General features: G+C 47.7%; 2 protein-coding genes across 2 annotated transcripts; both read left to right on the top strand.

Annotated features, from left to right (window-relative positions):
• Window positions 1-8,634: 8,634 nt before the first annotated feature.
• Window positions 8,635-10,112, top strand: LOC101758451 (transcription factor MYB41). Its single transcript, XM_004976601.2, has 2 exons — window positions 8,635-8,977; window positions 9,151-10,112. The coding sequence occupies exons 1-2, from the start codon at window positions 8,706-8,708 to the stop codon at window positions 9,824-9,826; spliced, it is 948 nt and encodes a 315-aa protein (XP_004976658.1). The 5' UTR covers window positions 8,635-8,705; the 3' UTR covers window positions 9,827-10,112.
• A 3,360-nt stretch (window positions 10,113-13,472) lies between these two features.
• Window positions 13,473-19,321, top strand: LOC101758037 (transducin beta-like protein 3). The gene is made up of 14 exons (XM_004976600.3): window positions 13,473-13,930; window positions 14,836-15,018; window positions 15,209-15,358; window positions 15,748-15,953; window positions 16,034-16,319; window positions 16,515-16,649; window positions 16,794-16,912; window positions 16,999-17,155; window positions 17,252-17,498; window positions 17,581-17,657; window positions 17,747-17,866; window positions 18,127-18,257; window positions 18,333-18,507; window positions 18,613-19,321. The coding sequence occupies exons 1-14, from the start codon at window positions 13,589-13,591 to the stop codon at window positions 18,934-18,936; spliced, it is 2,652 nt and encodes an 883-aa protein (XP_004976657.1). The 5' UTR covers window positions 13,473-13,588; the 3' UTR covers window positions 18,937-19,321.
• The last annotated feature ends 1,669 nt before the right edge of the window (window positions 19,322-20,990 follow it).

Genomic DNA, 20,990 nt, shown 5'->3' with positions numbered 1-20,990 from the left:
GCCTGATTGATTCCCTACAGAGGTGAACCAGGCTCGTGAGATGCAGGGAGTGCTAGGCCTTGTTTACTTCCCTCCCAACTCCTAACTTTGGCACTATGCAAAAAGAAGATTCCCCATCACATCAAACTTGCGGTACATGCATGGAGTACTAAACGTAGATGAAATCAAAAACTAATTGCACAGTTTTGTTGTACTTTGCGAGACGAATCTTTTGAGCCTAATTAGACAATATTTGGACAATAATTCACAAATACAAACGAAACGCTACAGTGTTGCTACAGTAATTTGGGTGCACCCAAGTTGGGCAAGTAAACAAGGTCCTAGTTTGGTTGCCTGGTCCAGCCACTGAGCCAAGCTCTCGGCATGCAAAGATGCTCCCGCAACCATGCTCCAGGAAACGTGAGAATCGGCTGTGAGCTTGGCTCGTGTGGTGCAAGAATGAGCCGTTGGGGGAAGCGTGCAGAGAGAAAAAAAGCTGCTGGAGTGCTAGCTTTGCAGCAGACCGAACAATAACTCGGAGCAACTTGTATCCATACGTGCATGCAACCAATCACGTTGCGTTGTATGCAACCGGCCTGACCAGGGGTGGCCTGGCTCACGGATGTGGGGGCAGGTTGGGGAGGCCCAGCCATCCAATCACGTCCATAGGCTTTGTTTGCCGCATCTAGCTCTCCTCCCGTACTCTCACGCCTTGTCACCCCTATTCGACTAACCCCTTGTCCCGCACCACCTCAGCTCCATGGATCCGGCAGGCAGCCATGCCACGCGCTTGAGCTATTCCGGCAACTGTACGGGGGTCGCTCCAGGTAAATTGTCACCCTCTCGCTCTTCCCTTAATTCCCTGTGAACTCTCGTGATGGAGTTGAATGAGTTTCACTGTAATTTTGGGCGCTGCAATGGTTGTTTTAGATGGTTGTGAAATGTAAAGCTAATCCTATTGTTGTCTGGGTGAATTCCAATCATAGCTCATGATTGTGGAAGAGTAGAGCGGCTGTAGGCTAAAGCAACGGTATGTCAAAAAAAGACAAGAAAAAATGTGTTACTATTATTGTGAAAATTTCACGCCTAAAGCAAACAAGGTGCCTTCTCACCATTTGTTTATATTTATATAGATGCATGCCTGTGCAAGTATGGCAGTATGCAGGGCAATAAGTTGAAGCAACATTCGAGACATAGATAGTAACATAGTGGATAAGAAGTAGAAGGGGCTTTGCTCCAACTTGTTTTGCGTTCAATTCAGTTGGATGCTTTGTTCTTCTGAAAGTTGTCCCAGAGCTTGAGATTTCTTCTCCTTGGTATACTTTGTGATGGCCTCAGCAATAGCAGCTAAACCACTGGTACTGGCAACAGGGGGTTGTTTTCATGCCCATGATGAACTTCATACTCTACGGTTGATCTTACTATGGATGTCTTCTCTTCCTTTCCAATAATCTCGATTCGTATCAAATATTTCTGAAACCCACGATCTGGAAAGCCTCCTCCAATTATTAGTGCCTCCTTGATGTAGTTTTCATTGTCTATCTTAATGAGCTTTTCTTTGAAAGTAGAAGACCCGGGAGTTCCTGGCAAAAGGAATTAGTTGGAGCTGAGATCATAATATCATATCATACCTCACGGGAAGCTCATGTGTTCAGGTTATAACCTGGAGAAAAGGAGACGAACAAGACTGTTCCAACGCCACCATCTCCCTCTACAAGTTCAACCTTCGAATACACTTCAGGAGCTAGTTGGGGAACTAACTGCCCAGCAAGAAGGCCTCCATAGACCTCCCACACATCGGCAGCTGGGAGTTCAGTCTCGTACTCATGGCAAAGGCTCCCTTTCATTGCTTTGGTGAGATCTGTAGCCATGCTAGCACCTGTCACATCAGATGTTTGGATATTAATTAGGAGTATTAAATATAGTCTAATTATAAAACTAATTGCACAGATGGAGTCTAATTCGCGAGACGAATCTATTAAAGCTAATTAATCTATCATTAGCACACCACATTGTCAAATCATGGACTAATTACGCTTAATAGATTCGTCTCGCGAATTAAACTCTATCTGTGCAATTAGTTTTGTAATTAGCTCATATTTAGTCCTCCTAATTAGCATCTAAACATCCGATGTGACCCTACTAAAGTTTAGCATCTCGTATCCAAACATCCCTAAGTTACTCCTAATTTGAGTTATCTATACATATAGACTTTCCTTTTGTGGAAGTTGCAAAAAGAAGCAACATGAGATTTTATGACCGAGATCTTCAGGTGTCAGCATCACCCAAGACGAAGACAAAGAGTGTCCGTACAGAACTCTAATTAAAATAAATATATATACAGTAAATGAAAAGGACTTGTATACTACCATATACTACTGTTCAAAAAGGACTTGGATGTAAGGATCCGACACTTAAGATGTAGTATAGGTAGCATGCATGAGTAGCATATGTGGTATAGGGATACGATGGGAAAGATGTGAGAGGGTAGACAAATTCCCTTTCTTCCTCGTCTCTTCGTCTCGCGTACTGGCGGCGGCGGCGGCGACGCAGATGTCCTCGCGTGTGCCACGACCAGCTGTGGGATGGCAGCAGGCCGAATCAAACTGCACGAGGGGCTTCGATAAGATCAGTTCCACGTACTTGTCATCCATCGGCGGACATGCCAGGCCGCGCATGTTGTCGTCGTCGGTGAATGCACTCGGTGTGCTGCTTCGCTCAGGTGACGGCGCCTAGGCGCACGAAGCAGCGTCGGCGCTTTCCGTCTGAGCAGCGCGTGGCGGCGCGGTCCAGGCCGCCGAAGAACTCAAGAACTCGTCGAGGCTGATCTCCGTTACATCGTCGTCGTTCGGCTGGTCTTGGTACTCCGGCGCTGCAGGCTCGCCGCCTCCCGTCAGGTTTTCTGTGTCGAAGTAGCTTAGCAGCTCCAGCTCGTCCTCCAGCATCTGGGTGAACGACATGGCATCGTCATCCTCCTTGTTCGTCTCATATAGCTGGCGCTGCCACGCTCTGGTCGGATCCTCAGGGTGTTCGACAGAGTCCGCCTTCCTCTTGCGGGCTGGCGACGACGCCAAGGCGCAGCGCGGGAAAATGGCATGCGAAAAAAATCCTCGAATAATATATGTTATGCTAATTACAATTTTACCCATAAAAAATGGTCTATACTCTATACTATCACTTGGTACTATTGTGCATCCTAAAAGAGCTCAATGAAAAATATAGCATTTTACTTTCAGTCCAAGCCATATGTTATCCTCTTTTGAATTCATTGGTTCTAGCCTTCTTTTTGGCAGGACATTCTGTAGCAAATATTTAAGCCAGAAAGGCCCCTTCTTATACTCTCATGGAGAAGTCACCCTTCCATTGCATTTGTCGGCTCCGTGGTCATGCTAAGGAACTCACCACGCAAATCCTCTGTGCTAGACTAACCTTCGTGGAAGTTTTGCAGGCAATAGCAAAATGAGATTTACAGTTAACATTGATATATATGTCATTGTCAGCGTAATACAACAAGAGTGCCAATCAGAAATTCTCAGTTCAAAAGCTATCATTTATATGATATACTCCTATCCTAAGATGCCATTCCGCTTTCACTTGGAGTCTGGACATGTATCTTATCCTATTCTGAACTAATTTGTTCCAAAGTTAAACAGACGGGATTTATTCCTGAGGTTTGGGTCATGTGGCCTAAACTAGTGAAATAAGATTGAGCTAATGAACACCGTTCCTTGGATGAAACGTTGACAACTGACACGAAGTTCAAATTTCTCCAATAATTGATTCTGTGTTACAATTATTTTACATTGCTCAGGAACTGCACCTAGTGCAGTTGGCAAAGGCTCCATGGGAGGAGCCAGCCAGGCAAGGCTCGAAATCCTCCACCGTTGCGGTGGCCCCGGTTTTCCGCGCTACTGTGCTGTCCCCACCCGTCCGATAGGGGAACCTCGCGTCGGCCTGCCCCGCTTCCTCAAGCTACACCGCCGCCGGCGTCGGAGATGAAGGCATCAAGCAGGGAGCGCAGGGGTCATCGTAGGTGGGGGAGGCCGGTGAGGGGAAAGGATGGCCCTCGGCGCACCTCGCCGGCGTCGACTGGCGCGGTACGACGCCCAGCTCGGGCTCGTGGAGTTCCTCTTGCCGGCGCTGCACGTGGCGGGGTGTGCCCTCGCCGTTGGTGGCCTGGCGCTGCTGGTCTCCCAGGTACGCGCATGATCGATTCTTTCCGTCATCAGACACGATGATTCCTCCTCTGTTCCTTTGATGAGGTTAAGGGGTTAGTGCTGCGGTGGTAAGCTACGCGATTCATCAAGGCAAGGTACAACTACGGGACGGAGAGAAGCGTGCGGCAAACATGCTGCTCGCCGCGGTGCTGCTGTGGCTGCTGGGCTCGGTGCTCAACTCGTGCCAGGTGTACGAGCGCGTCGACGGTCGGGCGCAGCTGCTGCAGTCGAGCGTGCAGGTGCCTCTGCTGCACGGGAGTGGACGGCGACCGGCCCCGCAGCAGCTGCTCCGCTGGGGTAGACGGCGGCCGCCGCCGCGATCTTTCGCAGGTAGACGGTGATGGCCGCCTAGCTCGGGCTATATATTCGAGGTCAACTAAATATGCACAGCAAAACTTTTGGTAACAAGCTCTAGCTCGGGCTGGGCACAAAAAAATGTGAAGAATTTTACGGCATGGGAAAATAAAATAGAAGAAAGCAGGCTGTAAACAAGGGGCTCCTATATAGCTTATGGAAACTGGTTAAGCTATGTAACTTTGTTCCCCACGCAGCCACGCTAGCCCAACAAGCTCTAAATAGCAGCATACGGTCCAAAAGAAAAGCAATGGGAAATGTGAGTACCAGATTCGGGAGTAGATTCAACATTTCGAGATATTAGATTCAACATTTACAAATTTCGCGTAGAACTGTAGAAAAGTCCAACATTTCCATACGGTAATGTTGAAGTAGTTTAACTGAAATGTTGAAGCAGTATACCTAAGATGTTGAGTTGGTACTTTCGAAACATTAAGAGGGTGTTTGGGAGAGGGGTGCTAAATTTTAGCGCCCCTATTTTAGTCACTTTTAGTCACCGGTGCTTCCAAATACCTAGGCTAAAATGGAGGGGCTAAATTTTAGCCCCCCATAATCCATTAGCCCTCCAAGAGGTGCTAAAATGGACTAAAGGGGCTAAAAGTGGTCCCCCTTGTCCTAAATTTCACCCCTGCCCCCCTCTCTCCTCCCCGCACTCTCTCTCCACTCTCTCTCTCCCCGCACGCCGTCTCTGCTCAGCCCCGCCGCCTCCGTCCAGCCCCGCCGCCTCCGCCGCGACCCGCCGGCCCCGCCATCGCCTCCGCCTCGCCTCGCTGGTCCCGCCCCCGCCGCCTCCCCTCCGCCGAGCCCCGTCGCCTCCACCGGGCTCCCCTCCGCCGGATCTTGCCACCACCATCGGGATCCCCTCCGTCGGGCCCCGCTGCCTCTGCCGAGCTCCCTTCCGCCGGGTCTCGCCGACACCGCCAGGCTCCGCTCCGCCGGCCTCTTCGTCGCCGTGTCCCGCCGCCTCCGCCTCCGCTAGGCTCCCCTCCGCGCCGGCCGACCCCGCGGCGCACGGGCCACCGGCCGACCCTGCCTTGGACTCGGCCTCCTCCACCATCCTCTGAGTTGCCCGATTGGAGTTGAGCAGGAAGATGAGGAGGGGTAAAGGAGAGGAGGCAAATGAGGGTAAAAGAGTCTTTTAGCAACTAAAGTGCTAAAATTTAGCTGCCCACCCAAACACCTTACAGTGCTAAAGTGTAGCCCCTTCCTCCTGCTCAGCGCCCTGACCACCGACCGTATCCATACTTGCTGAAATCGATAGATTCTACTGCCCCCGCCTTTTTGGAAGGTTGCCCCCGCCTTTTTGGGTAATCCATCAGCAAAACGCCCCAACAGCGGCCCAGGCCTCACCCTCCTCCCCGCCGCAGTCATATGGGCTGCTCCGAACTTTCAGCCCGCAGTCCGCTCTCCTACGTACTAGACCTGAGTAACCAACCGATCCGCGGGTCACAAAGCAAGCAAAGCGACGGCGTCGAGCCGTCGACCCCACTACCAAGCTGGACGCGGCCTCTGCGGGAGCCGGGAGGGATCCATCCAAGAGAGCCCCGCGAAACCGGCGAAGCTGAAAGGCTGAACCGCCGGCAAGCCAACTCGCCGCCAGGGCGGGGCATAGTCAAGCTGAACAGGACCGATGGCCCCGGACCGGACGAGCGCCGTGCGGTGGCCGCGCAAAAACATTGCCTTTTGGAAAGCAAAGGCCGGCCAGCGCGGTGGTTTTCCACGGAGTGACGGAGAGCTGGTGCGCGCAGGGACTCGGCCGGCTCGCACCTCGCAGCCAGCAGCAGTCTCAGGGGCAGCGGAGCGCAGTTGGACTGAACCCGGCCGGTGCCGTGCGCCTGGAGTACGGAGAGCATCGGTCAAGCTAGCTAGCGACTCTCACCATTTTTTTTTTTGGCGAGGAATAAGTGAATAACGACTCCCCCTTTTGACATTGTGACCCTGCAATTCCGGACTCCAATTTTCGATCCATATTCAGTGGATCCTTCACCAGATTCCGGGCCAAATCATTTCATGGAACCTCAAGCCCACCTGCTTACCGGATTAGTTACGAAAAAAACACTGCATTTCTGTGGATGTAGGCATGTAGCAGTGCAGATATATACACGCCACGGCCGTGGCCGCGAATGATTTTCCAATTATATATACTTCTTGTCTCGAGAGGCGAAAGCAGCGACGTAATTTGAATAACATAATCATATAATTGACTTACATCCATGCTTGAATACTCTTTTTTTAATTTGATTTGAACCTCATGCTTGCATACTCAACAGTCGGCATCATGGAATGGACACTCGGAACGGAAGGTTCCTCCCTTCCTCGTATTTGGGGCTGCTAATGCACATCCTAGCTGGTGCCAATCATATGGCCTACGTACTAATCCTGTTTCTTTGTGCATGCATTATCTGAGACTCTTTGTCAGCCTATGAATGAAAACGTGAAGCTAGGCAAATAAACTTGTTCTGTATCCTACTACGCCGCGAGCACGCCGTATATATTCAAACGAGTAGGTTTCCTGAAAGGATTAAAAAAAACTGGTGGTTTGACAAGGAAATTTGGCCGCTGATCAATTATCGTATCAGACCTGTCAGTTAATATACAATTTCAGGATATCTCTAGCTCCGGATTGTGGACCGTCTTGAGCTTTGATCACTTAATCAGGCCTAAATACATGAACTTTAGCTACCAATATTTCAAATAAAAACATAGATAACAAAACTTCATGAAATGCTTGCGATTATCTGAGGCAATGTATAAACGGGTCATGTTTTATTGATTTTCTCCCACTTTCCACAAAAAATGATTGTTATGTGTGTGTGGTCATACATGACATAATACATTGTTTCTTCTTTATTTTAGTCTCCAGAGACAACCACATAGTGTGTGAGGGAGGCTTATAATAAATTAACGTTTCCGTGAAAGGACCTCTAACCTAGTGGTTAGAGCGGTAGCCCGGATTCAACTCCCGTGAGAGCGAATTAAACGGATCTAGAATAAAAAAATATACAAAAATTAATGTTTACATGAAGCATTTGAAACAATCCTAGACAACGGCACTTTGGGAGATTTTTGTTAAAATAGCGCGTGCGTGTAGTTTAGAAAAAAGTCTTTGGGTTCTCAATGTTAGGTTTTCTTCATAATTAATGACAAGACGGGTCGTTAGTGATGATTAACCACCATCTTCAAATCAATGGCAGGATGCTTTGACAAAATTCCAAAATTTGATTCATTTTCTAGCCCATCTTTTTATTTTTTATGGCAAGAGATTTGCTGAATTTTTATTAGAAGAGAGAGCAAAACAAAAAAAAGTTACAAAAGCAACTTACAACTCACGACTTAGGAAAACCAACTCCACAGGAGCGCACAACTAGGAAAGGACAAAAGGAAAAAACCCAAACCGAGGAACCCTGAGATCTCGACTAGCGGAGAAAAAGAGAGGAAAATTAGACTTCATGTTGTAAGTTCTGTCTGATGTATTTGTCACCCACTGGTATTGCTTCACTTCTTCCTTAATTAGATCCTACGAAGATGTGGCATACCATTCTCTATTTTTCGATTTCTTTCTTTCCATACGTTCCACCAGAAATATACGACTAGGCCGTAGTCTCCGGAACAGTACTAGTAATATCTACTAGTAATGAGAAAAGACACTTAGACTAGGAATGCACCCCGTACGTATTGTATACGCGCCAGCCACACGGTATACCCTAGTCAGTTGCATGCCTACCACTCGAGACGTGTACAACCGTACAGCAGGCCAAATGTGAACCACAGCATGCTCGAATATATCGATCTTACGTGGTGAGGATCTGTGGAGCAACTACTCTCTTTGACTTCCTAAGATCCACAGACGAAGCAACAACGACGGGCAAATAAAAACAATTTCTTTCATAACCTCCACAAAAGCTCTCTGCTCCGTGTTGCCAACTTGCCATGCACGAACCATCCACCGCAAGCTAAGCTACTACCCCCTCCCTATAAGTACCGTACCGTGTCTACAGGCCAGGATCGCATATACCTTCTCCGATACTGCATCCGGGCCGGCAATCCAAGCTTGCCAGCACACCGTCGAAGAAGAAGCAGTCTTCGTCTACCTCCAGCTCCTACCTCCTAGTAAGCAGCAGAGCGCGTGTGCATCGATCCACGAGGACGAGATCGATGGGGAGGTCGCCGTGCTGCTGCCACGACGCCGGCGTGAAGAAAGGCCCGTGGACGGAGGAGGAGGATCGGGCGCTGGTGGAGCACATCCAGAGGCACGGCGGGCACGTCGGCAGCTGGCGCAACCTGCCCAAGGCCGCCGGGCTGAACCGCTGCGGCAAGAGCTGCCGCCTCCGCTGGACCAACTACCTCCGCCCCGACATCAAGCGCGGCAACTTCACCGACGACGAGGAGCGCCTCATCATCGCCCTCCACGCCGAGCTCGGCAACAAGTACGGACGATTCATTAGCCACTCACCGTTACCGGTCACCATCACCGTGCATGCATAGCCGCCACCTGCTTTAATCCGAAGCAGTTGGCGTGCATGCAATTAAATCTTCGTTCTACGGGGATATGATATGACGATTAACTAACACGCACTCTATCAATTTGTCTTTGGGTTAGGTGGTCGACGATCGCGACGCACCTGGACGGCCGGACGGACAACGAGATCAAGAACTACTGGAACACGCACATCCGGAAGAAGCTGCTGCGCATGGGCGTCGACCCCGTCACGCACCAGCGGCTGCCCCCTGACGACATCCTCGCCTCCGCCGCCGGCGCCCCCGGCCTCTCCGAGGCGCTCCTCTCGGCGGCGGCTAGCCTCGGAGGCCTCAACAACGTCCTGATGCAGGTGCAGGCGCTGCAGCTCCTGCTGCAGACCATCAACGGAGGCGCCGCTGCAGCTGGTCTCATGGCCAATAATAACTTCGGCTCGGCTGCAGACAACAACGCCATGTTTAACGCAAGGAGCATGGTTCCAAACTTCCAGGACCAGATGAACCTCTTGGCTCACGCGAACTACCGGCCGGTTGACGATTATCTCAACAATATAGCAAGTTTTTCAGAGCACGACGCGGTGCAGCAACTGAACGCCGCTTCATCAGCTCCGGCGCCGACTGCGGCGGCATTGGCGGTGCCTGCGTCTTTTCCGCAGGAAGTGGCAGCTGCAGCTGACCGGCCGGTGCAGGGTTTCGCCGATCTTCTATCGGAGGCCAATGAGATGCCGAACATGTGCTCTCTGGAGGATGATCGTTTCTGGAAAGACATGCTAGCAGAGAGCAGCAGCTTGCCACTATGAAACTATACCATGCATGCCCAGCGTCCAGCCTGGTTTAGTTCAGGTGACGCAGGGGGCTACTCTAGCCTCTGACCCCCGATTTTATAAACTATACCATGCATGCGTGAAACAGTCGCAGCCCGTAGGGGTAGTGGTGGTGCGCGTTGTACAAAAATTTGCAGTTCTCTTCATAAGTTAGTTTCGTTTTGTCATTGGGTCTATCGATCTCTTAGTGATCTATCTGTGTTCAGTGGCATGCTTGTAATAGATTTAGCTTTATCCAATGGACTTAGAGTTTGCGCACTCAATCATTTCAATCCCGTTACAATTGACATTTCGGTGAATGGCTTTGTGCATCCCTTTTTAAGGTAACGACTGGGATAATTTTATCCTTTGTGCATCTCTTGGTGCATCCTTTCGGTGAATCAGCACAAGAATTGTTTGAGTAAAGCCTGATGGTAGCAAGAGATCAAAATATGCTCACAAGACAGAAATATTTTTGGAGGGAGTACTTCTTTTCTCCATTATGAAATGAGAAAACCAACTGTTCCTCTCCATGTTTGTGGCGACCTTCATTTCTTGTAGGGTTCAGTATATTCAACGCACTGTTGCTGAACGAAGGGAACAGCTGTGTTGTTTAGCACTTTGTGTTAAACACATTGGCTAAGTATACATGTGCTTCACACTAGTCACCGAAGGACGTTTTCATTTGGGTTAGTAAAAAAAGCTAGTACGGTAACTTAACTAAATATATTCGTAAAAAAAGGTTTTTTCCCCTAAAAATACTTAGAAGACTAGTATTGTCAGATGGCTATACATCAAAAGGTAAATAGATATACTTAACTACCAAATTTCGCTTAGTCTTTTTACTCATTGCTAACAAAAATATGGGCAAACTATCCTTGGGTGTGTGCTATCTTTTTGGGAAAGAAACTATCCATGAATATCCTAAAAGATGTTTTATCAGAAGTATCAAACAGAGTGATTATCATTACATTTTCAACTCATATTATTGTGCACATGAAAAAGCACACATAATTGCTTACATTCGAATATGACGCTAGTAGAAATTGTTTTATCAGTTGGCACATAAAAAGCATGCAGACTTTTGTTAACTACATGTTAAAAAAATAAAAACTTCTTTTCACAGAAAATCCACTTGCTGTAAAATCTCGTATCACTAGTGATGATGATATATTGCTGCGTTATCCATGGCCTATTTCTCACATATAGATATTTTGATTAGGAAACGTTCACATAAGTATTGGATTAGTTGGAGTAGGAAGTTGCTTTGCGAAGACGAAGAAGCGTCGAGGGCGACGGCCTTCTAGACTTGGATGCCCCGCAGACTGCAAGCACACATGATCTCCGAGCACATAACGGCATCGATTACAACTCGAGACCGGTGTACACAGAGGCCATGACCTCACCCCATGACTTCTTGGCGTCCTGATCCCCACATTAGCAACAAAAAGGGTCATCATTGGTTAGGGGTTAGGTCAGTAAAAGAGTTGCCCGAGGTTTGAAGCCATTGACCGTCCGAAAGTGTGTGGGGGACGATGTGAGTGATCAACTGATCATTGAGTCATTCTGATGGTAGACTTTCTGACCTTTCAGAAAGTCTCGTGCCATTTCACAGGATGACGACGGTGAGCATTTTTTTTATGCAGAAGGTAAAACGAACTCGCTTGACCTTTCGCTTGTGGCTGCAAGCTAGCTAGAGAGCTGTGTTATCCGTGTTAGTCGTTTCTTCTCTTGAGATTCCAGAGAGGAAATGGGCTGCCGGGGTCCAACTGTTAAAGCTGTTGTTTCTGAAGCTCTCTCGTGTGAATGATCGCTCCAAAAGCGAGTCTTATTAAGATATATATCTGCTTCGATCAGTTAATGCCGCCGATCAATGAAATGAATAGATGTATAAGCCAAATTCAGGTGAGCGTGCAAGACGTGTGTTGCAAGAAGTTTATAAGTTGAGTCATGAGTTATTCCGGCCCGTTAATGCAATGAGATGTTTTCATCTGCGCTGTCTACATGAAGAAGAAAACTTGTGCATGCGACTGCGTACGTATGCAGTGTCACGTACTAGTCAGTATACAAACAATACGTCAATTCGTTCGTGGAGTGCACGGTTTCACCAGTGATTGCACGACGGCGACGCTTCTCGACGAGACAAAATCACTGAGCTCACCGGTGAAAAAAAAAAATTTCAACCCCTGCCGCTTGCTGACGGGGTTAAATGGTTAATTACTCACCGCGAAGACCATGAACAGATAAATGCTTGTGAACACACGAGCGGTGGGCGAAGATCCTTCCACGAGAAGCAGCTGCTAACCAACAAACAGTAACCGATCGATACGTTCGTGCTTATATATTGAAGGGAACACGAACTCCCTGATTTGACTGCCGTTGTTGGGTCGTTAAAGCAAAGGCAAGGCAAGGGACGACGGCCGTCGCCGCGCTGACGCCGGGCGCAGCAGCTGAAAAACGCCGGTACCGTGACGCACGGCTCGCCGGCGAGCAGAGACGATACATGTCAAGCCGCGTTTACCTAAGCCGATCGCTCGACGCCGACGTGCAAACCAAACCCACTACCGCGAGCTGCCGGTGACGACGACGACGATGTTAGTTTCGGCTGCCCCGGCCGGGGAAGAATGTTCATTAACAAGTGCAGGCGTCCCTGTTGAGCGAGACGGGCGCCGGAATGCGTCGCGCGCGCTGCGACCTCGTTTTCACGGCGCATGATGCCCTTTTTGATTTCGAACCTGCGGAATCTGACAGCCGCTAACTGCCGAAGGGAAAGGCGTCGTCCGGTCCGGAGGTTTTTCAAGGTAAGTAGGGCACGCGAGACCGACGACGACGGTGATAGTCGGAGAGACGCCGGACCCGGGCGCCGGACGTGATTTTCGTCGAAACAGGTGGGTCGTCCGACGAAGCCTGGCGTGGCGGTTAGTTAAGTGCGGGACAGGGACGGCGGCGTCGCTCTGCCTGTCGTCGCGCGTCACGGCCTGGAATTTGGAGGCAGGGTGTCAGACTGGCGCGTCGGTTTCAGGATGATGGATCGCGGTGAAGATTGAGGTTCTGAGTTAACTTTTGAGTTGATAGATCGATCGACCATTTGTGGTAAAGTAATATGGAGGTTAGATCTACCACGTAAAAAGTCGGAGCCTTGGTCGTCTGAGAGGAAACTGAACGGCATGTTGAGTACTCATCAGAGCTGTGAGGTCAGGTGTTTGGCGTTTCCTGTGCTGAACTGCTGATGCCTCTCCGTCAGAACTGATGAAGAGCCTTTTTAAGCCTCCACCTTTTCATATTTCAACAATTTTTTTTTTTTGCCTCGGTCTCACTCCACCAGAGCCCACCACAGTCGCCGTGCCGGGCGGGCTGGGCCCAATACATCTTCAAGGCCGTCAGAATGTAGCCCAGTCAATTGATAGGAGCAGAAGGCCCGTCAAAACAAGGAAAGAAAACTGGCGGCCCAGTCCCCACAGAGCGAAACAACGGGCTAACCCATCATACCAGCCGAGCGGCCCATCACGCTATGCAGCCCACTGTCGTCCTCCCGTTCATCGCGGTCCGCAGCGTACGGGCCAAGATGTTCCACTGCCGACGGGACCCACGCGTCGGCGAATGCCCTTGTGTCTTCTCTTTCCCCACGCCCGCCACCGCCACTTGACCCGCGAGTCCTAAAACCCTCTCCTCCTTCCACCTCTTGCGCCGCCGCCGCCGCCGCCGCAAAACCCTAGCTCCGACGACCCACCGCCGTTGCCGCGGCCGCCGAAATTAGCTATGGCGTCGACGCAGGCGCTTAAGAAGAACTACCGCTGCGACCGCTCGCTGCAGCAGTTCTACACGGGCGGGCCGTTCGCGGTCGGGCGCCCCCCCGCCGGCGAGGGCGAGGGCGAAGGCGGCGCCGAGGCCGATCCGTTCCTCGCGTGCGCATGCGGCGGGGAGGTGCGCGTGGTGTCGGCCGCGGACGCCTCCGCGATAGGGGAGCCCGTCGACGGCGACTCGGAGGCCATCACCGCGCTGACGCTGTCCCCCGACTCCCGCCTCCTCTTTGCTGCGGGGCACAGCAGGCTTATCAGGGTCTGGGACCTCGCCACCCGCACTTGCATACGCAGCTGGAAGGTGAGTTTTGGTTTTTCGTGCGTCCCGTGGTGCTTCGATGTATTCGAAATGTTAGTCCATTGATCAGTGACTTCGACCATAGGAAAGCAATTTTAAGTGAATAGTCGTTGGACCCTGTTCCGGTATCTAGCTAGAGAGTAATCGAGTTTATTCACGACATAGTAAATGTCTATAGTTCTGTGAGTGGTCTACTAGTTTGAAAGCCCTGCACAAATGCAGTTGTGCAGTTGCAACAAGCTTGGAAGCTTGTATTCCTGTGTGAATGTCAGAATGTGTCAACTGAGTCGTCGTGGGCTATTCAGCTCGTCATCCTGGTCCATTATTCTGTTGATAGTTAGCTTATGGAGTATTGTTAAGGACAGATGACTTTATAAACTAGTAACTCTGGGAAAATAGGCAGATTAAAATTTCTGATGATTTGAAAGGGGTTACACTAGATCCATGAGACTCTAGTTTCCTTTCACACTTAATTTATTTTATTGCACACTTTCAGAATACAAGACCTCATGCTCAGCTTTCAGAATCAGCTATTGCGGATGCAAGCTAAATTAAATGTGGATATTGAATTGTAACATTTTCCTTCTTATCCTTTCTTGGTAAATGTGCAAAAAGGAAGGATGCAATTGTTATTTCCTCTGACCAACTTAATATCACACACTCAGACGTACTAATTTCTCGCAACGCACACCAGTGCTTTTCCAATTTTGATTCATTGGATCTTTATCCTGTTATATTAACTTTTGTATTAATACTTAGTTAACTCAGTGACTGAATGGGATTTTACAACTACATGCTAACATCTTTTACAACCTTTTCGTTTCATTATGTTAATACTATGATAGTATACTGTAATTCCTCGTTGCAGCATGTCAAGTAAACTCATGTATTTTCCTAATGTTGTTCAGGGACATGATGGTCCTATTATGGCCATGGCGTGCCATGCTTCTGGTGGGTTGCTTGCAACTGCCGGAGCAGACAAGAAGGTGTGCATATGGGATGTGGATGGTGGATTTTGCACACATTTCTTAAGAGGTCATACAGGCATTGTGACGACCATTATGTTCCACAAAGATCCAAAGCGCCTTCTGGTGAGGATAATTTGCAGACAATCCTGCTTTTTATTTGAATTGGAGCACTCAAAATGTCTTCTGAGCTTGTTAGTTTAAATCACTGTATTATTTTTACCAAGCTGTACTGGTATTATCCCCATCCATGTTGCCAGTGTATTCCTTTTGATGAGCACAGCTGCACATGATAACCTCTGTGTTGGATCTCCAGTTGTTTTCAGGAAGCGAAGATGGCACTGTGCGAGTATGGAACCTTGAAACCAAAAAATGTGTTGCTGTGCTGAAAGAGCATTTTTCAACGGTCACTTCATTGACATTGTCTGATGATGGACAAACATTGCTCAGTGCTGGGAGGGATAAGGTATGATTGTAATGGTCCCATGTCTCATTATGTATTCTAGAGAAGGTCATGCTGTTATCAATACATATGGTTTCAAGTCAAGTTCATTTGTACCAGCATATATCCATATATTCTCAGGGCTCCATTGCTCCTTTCTATAATTTAGAATTAGATAGCTAAAAGTTGAAATTGATTGGAATTATCATAGAGAAGCTTTTCCTCCAATTTTATGTGCACCTTTGTGAAAAAAAGAAGTACTTAGTGTTTATTATTTGTCTGGATTACCCTTTTTTGGTTAAATTCAATATTTCTGATGTAGGAATTTACAATGCAATGCATTTTCTGTCTGGAACTGCTGGCATTGTTTTAGCAAGATACTTGCTATTTTTTAATGTATGGAACATCTGCAGGTTGTTACTGTGTGGGATGTTCGTAAGTACAGCTCGAAGAAGACAATACCAACGTATGAAATGATAGAAGCTGTTTCCTTCATTGGATCAGGAAGTGAGCTACTAGCTTGTTTGGGCATAGAACTGGTAAACATGAAGGGGGGATCGGATGGTTATTTTCTTACAGTAGGTGAACGTGGGGTTGTGCGCATCTGGTGCTTGGAGAGGTACATTAGTTTGCATTTATAATCTCTTTAGTTGCATATTTCTGCGGTACATGCAATCATGATTTTCTGGTCCTTTACAGTGGTCGTTGCGTGTTCGAGCAGCAATCATCTGATGTAACTGTTAACTCAGAGAATGAGGAAACCAGAAGGGGGTTTACTTCTGCTGTTATGTTGCCAAATGATCAAGGATTGCTATGTGTTACTGCTGATCAGCAGTTTTTGTTCTATTGTCCCAAAAAAACTGATGAAGGGACCTTCCAACTGTCCCTATATAGACGTCTAGTAGGTTATAATGATGAGATTCTTGACTTGAAGTTTGTCGGGGATGAGGAACAATATCTTGCTGTAGCTACTAACTTGGAGCAGGTGAGTTATTCATAAATAATCTCTGCAGAGATCTTGTTGCTTAATGCATTTGAAGTTTCTTAAGCTGATACCTCCATATGCAGCTCCTTGTTTATGATGCGTTTGAAATTTCTTAAGCTGATACCTCCATGTACATCTCCTTGTTTATGATGCGTTTGAAATTTCTTAGCTTAAAACTGTTACCTCCATATGCAGGTCCGTGTTTATGATGTTGCATCGATGTCATGTTCTTATGTACTGGCTGGCCACACAGAAATTATTGTTTGCATCGACACCTGTGTCTCTTCTTCTGGGAAGACGCTTGTTGTAACTGGGAGCAAGGACAATACTGTAAGTTGTTTTGTCATGTCCTGAAAATGTTTTTAGTTGCCATAAATTTTCGGCATTTGTTTTATTGTGATAATCCTCAGTACCGGCAAGTGCTTTCTCTTGCTGCTTCTCATGTTTTTTAGTGTGATCTTTTGTATTTCACAGGTGAGGTTATGGGATGCTGAAAGGAGAAGATGTATTGGTACTGGTAAAGGCCATCTGGGAGCTGTTGGTTCTGTTGCATTCTCAAAGAAATCGAAGAACTTTTTTGTTAGTGGCAGCAGGTTTGTTGTTCAGTTTCTCTGTGATATTTGTTTGCCTAAAGATGCCAAAATTGTTATTCTAAAAATGACACTATCTTTTTCATTAGTGATCGAACCATCAAGATTTGGACCTGGGATGATACGCTTGATGATGCTGATGATGAAGTTCCTCTCAGAGCTAAGGCTGTTGTAGCTGCACATGATAAAGATATTAATTCTCTGTCTGTTTCACCTAATGATGGCCTTGTTTGCAGTGGTTCTGAGGTATCATTGTAGCATGCTAGTTTTTTAGAGGTTAAATACCCTTTTATTTGCCTTACATCATTGAATCATTATATTTTATCATCTTTATTTTTGTAGGACCGAACTGCTTGCATATGGAAACTCCCTAACCTGGTGTCCTCTGTTGTCCTTAAGGGGCACAAGAGAGGAATCTGGTCGGTTGAGTTTTCTCTTGTTGAGCAATGTGTCATGACATCCTCTGGTGATAGAACAATCAAAATATGGTCCGTTGCAGATGGCACGTGCTTGAAGACATTTGAGGGTCATACATCAAGTGTCCTGCGAGCTTCTTTCCTTTCACGTGGAACTCAAGTTATTTCTTGCGGTAATAAGATATAAGCCAGTCATCCAAGTTATCACCTTTTTTGGGAGCTGTGTTGACATTCTTGTGTTGTTCCTTAATTTAGGAAGTGATGGTCTAGTGAAGCTATGGACAATCAAAACAAATGAGTGCATTGCTACTTATGATAAGCATGATGGAAAGGTATGATATTATTAACATGCATCATGGAGGTGTCTTTTCTGTATGAATTAGGGAGGGGACTTACAAACTAACTATTATTTGCCCCTCAGGTTTGGGCATTGGCTGTTGGCAGAAAAACTGAAATGCTTGCTACTGGTGGAACTGATTCTATTCTAAACCTGTGGCATGATTGCACCATGGAAGATAAGCAAGAAGATTTCCGTAAAAAGGCAAGTGAAACCTTACATTATAGTATTTTCAGTGTTGCAAGCAAGATGCTTGCTTTTTGTTCTGGAAGAAAAACTGTGAAATACCTGATACTTGGTCCTTGCATAGAGATGTGACCTTGAGTAACATTGCAATGTGATATATCTACGAGTTTACCATATTCTTGATGTATTTGTCTCTACCTCTGCTTGATGGCTCTTTGGGATCTATATAGGCATATGTCAGGCATTTACAACCTCATTAAAATTCACCTTTGTTGCAGGAGGAAGAAGTCTTAAGAGGCCAGGAATTGGAAAATGCAGTGTCAGATGCTGACTATACAAAAGCAATACAACTTGCATTTGAGCTTAGGAGACCACACAGGCTTCTAGAGTTATTCTCACAGCTTGCCAGGTACTAATTCTTGATTGGAATTCTGTCAGCAGCTTGGAATTTTTAATAAGCTTTTATATATCCTTGGGTGTGCAGGAGGGCTGATTCGGAGGATCCAATAGAAAAGGCTCTTCTTGGACTTCCAAAGGATGGCCTCCGTGTGCTTCTTGAGTACATCCGTGAATGGAATACAAAGCCCAAGTTCTGTCATGTTGCACAGTTTGTGCTTTTTCGGGTATTGAGGACTTTGCCTCCCACCGATATCTTGGAGGTAATAATTTTCCCCCACTTCCTAAGAGATGTTTAAGAGTGCTCCTTAGTCCTGACAAACTGTTTTGCTTCTTCTCATGAGATGATTTGTTTTTCACCTCTGCAGATAAAGGGTATCAGTGAGCTCCTTGAGGGCCTAATTCCGTATTCGCAGAGGCATTTCAACAGAGTCGATAGACTAGTGCGAAGTACATTTCTGTTGGACTATACATTGATGCGAATGGCCGTGGTAGATCCAGATGTTGATGCGGGCACAACCAAAGATGACATGAACGGTTCATCAGTGGAGAACAATGAAACCGCAGAGGCTCAGCCTGCTTCGCCCATAACAGAGAAGTCGAGCAAGAAGAGAAAACAGGGCAAATCAAGCAAAAAGGGCAAAGAGAAGAAAGTGAAGCTTGCTTCGAAGGATGTTTCAGTTGAGGCCTGAATACCTAGCTAAGAAAATTGCTTACGCTCACCACCAATTTTGTAGCTGCTGTTGTGAGTTATAACTGACATTGCCCAACGACACAAATCCTTTCTGATGTACTCCCTCCGTTCCAAATTATAGGTCGTTATAGTTTTTCTAGATGCATAAATATTATTATGCATCTGTCTAAGTGCATAACAAAATCTATGAATCTAAAAAAGTCAAAACAATCTATAATTTGGGACCGAGGGAGTAAATGCATTCTTTGCTGAGTTCAGAAGATCCCCGGTGCTTAAGGCACGCGCGGGTATCTGATCCAAATTTCCTGATGAACCTATTACAGTGAAACCCCAGATGAGTTCTCAAAAGTTTCAGTCCTTATTGTTGCAGCTATCGTGCGTTCCGGGTTGGTTTGATGGTTTCCCTTGTGATTGTTTCCCATGTGTGGGGTGTGATACGGAAGCAGTACCGCTCCCAGCAATAACTCCACTTGTGATTGTTGGATCTGCGATCTGGATGTCGGCGAACTTTTCTATAGTTGGGCCTAATGTTGCAGCTTTTGAGGTGGATCACCTATGTTTCTCGTTGCGCTAACATACTGATTTCTCATCAAGGACTCCGCTATGATGTTAGTTTAATTAATGCCACCGGTTTTCTTTTTTCCCCTTTTGCACATCGGATTCTTTTGCTGCTGTATGGGTGCGGTACTGTGGTTGCGCACTAGAAATTGCGGGCCTGTTTGGTTATGGATGCTTATAAGTTGCTTATTTACTTATTTGTAGTTGCTTATTTATAAGTCTAGGTGTTTGGTTTGGGTTGCTTATCTGATTGCATATGACATATTTGCCCCTGCCATCCTATTTCCCACTACCCCCAACCATTACCATTACCAGCTCAGTACAGAGGTGGCGGCGGCGGGGCGCGAGCGGCTGCGGGCGGGAGCGGCGGGGCACCGAGCGGCAGGCGCGCGGCACGGAGGCGGGCGGGCGGCGAGCGAGCGCAGCGGCGGCGGGCGGCGGGCGCGGCGGCGGCGGCCGGCGCGGAGGCGGCCGGTGCAACGGCGGCGGGCGGCGGGCGCAGCGGGCGGCGCGGAGGCGGCGAGCGGAACCGGCGGTGGCCTGAGTGGTGACAGGATAGAGGAGAGAGAAAGGGGAGAGAGGAGAGAGAATGAGAGTAGGAGGTGTAAAGTGCTCTATAAGCAACCATAAGCAACTCAAAACTTGCTTATTTGCTTATGCATAAGCAACTTATAAGCAACTCTATAAGCAAGAGTGTTTGGGTTATAAGCAACTTATTTGCTTATTTATAAGTTGCTTATAAATAAGCAATGCTAACCAAACAGGTCCCGCGTTGCTGTGATGCTTGGCATAGTACAAACTGTTCATCTGCATCGGTTACAAGCCAGTAACTTCGTTGCTTCAGCCTCCAGGGGCTCGGATTTCTGTCGTTCGAATACACGTGGCATTACAAGAAAAAGATGCCTGTGAGCGATCAACATCAGCCCGGGAGGAGAATATGATGTGTTGAGATGCCGTGCACCAAATCCACGGTCCCCTGCTTTATGAACTGAAATCTCACCAACCTCGCAACCGGATACTTTTCCCCAAAAGCAATCAAACCCAAGCATATCCCATTCGATAAAACCTCAACAGAAAATCCTGGATCCACGTAAACACGCACCCAGGACGCAACCTACACTACGCATGATATCTGATAACTTCCTACACATGTAAAATCAATGAAGAACGCAAAACGCGAGTCTTTTCAGAAAACCACCTGCTCCCAAACTCTGAAGTCTGAACCATAAGAGCAGCACCTCGACTCGTCGTAAACAGGCATACGGCAGCGCCGGAGCCTTTACCTCGGCAGACGGCAGTGGCCAGTGGGTGAATTTCAGCGGCCAAGTTTGGTCTGGTCCACCATGTGACTAATGTGAGGGCGACATCAGGCCGGGCGGTAAAAAAAGTTGGCCGCTCACTGTTGAGATCCGTGGCTGGTCCACTCCACCGTCCACGACAACGCAGAGAGGAGGCATCAGGCCGGCGCCGGCGGCCGGCCTGACACGCCCTACA

Source organism: Setaria italica, chromosome VII, assembly GCF_000263155.2.
Source record: "Setaria italica strain Yugu1 chromosome VII, Setaria_italica_v2.0, whole genome shotgun sequence".
Classification (NCBI taxonomy): domain Eukaryota; kingdom Viridiplantae; phylum Streptophyta; class Magnoliopsida; order Poales; family Poaceae; genus Setaria; species Setaria italica.
The sequence above is the reverse complement of the archived record's forward strand: the minus strand, read 5'-3'. Positions and strand labels throughout refer to the sequence as shown.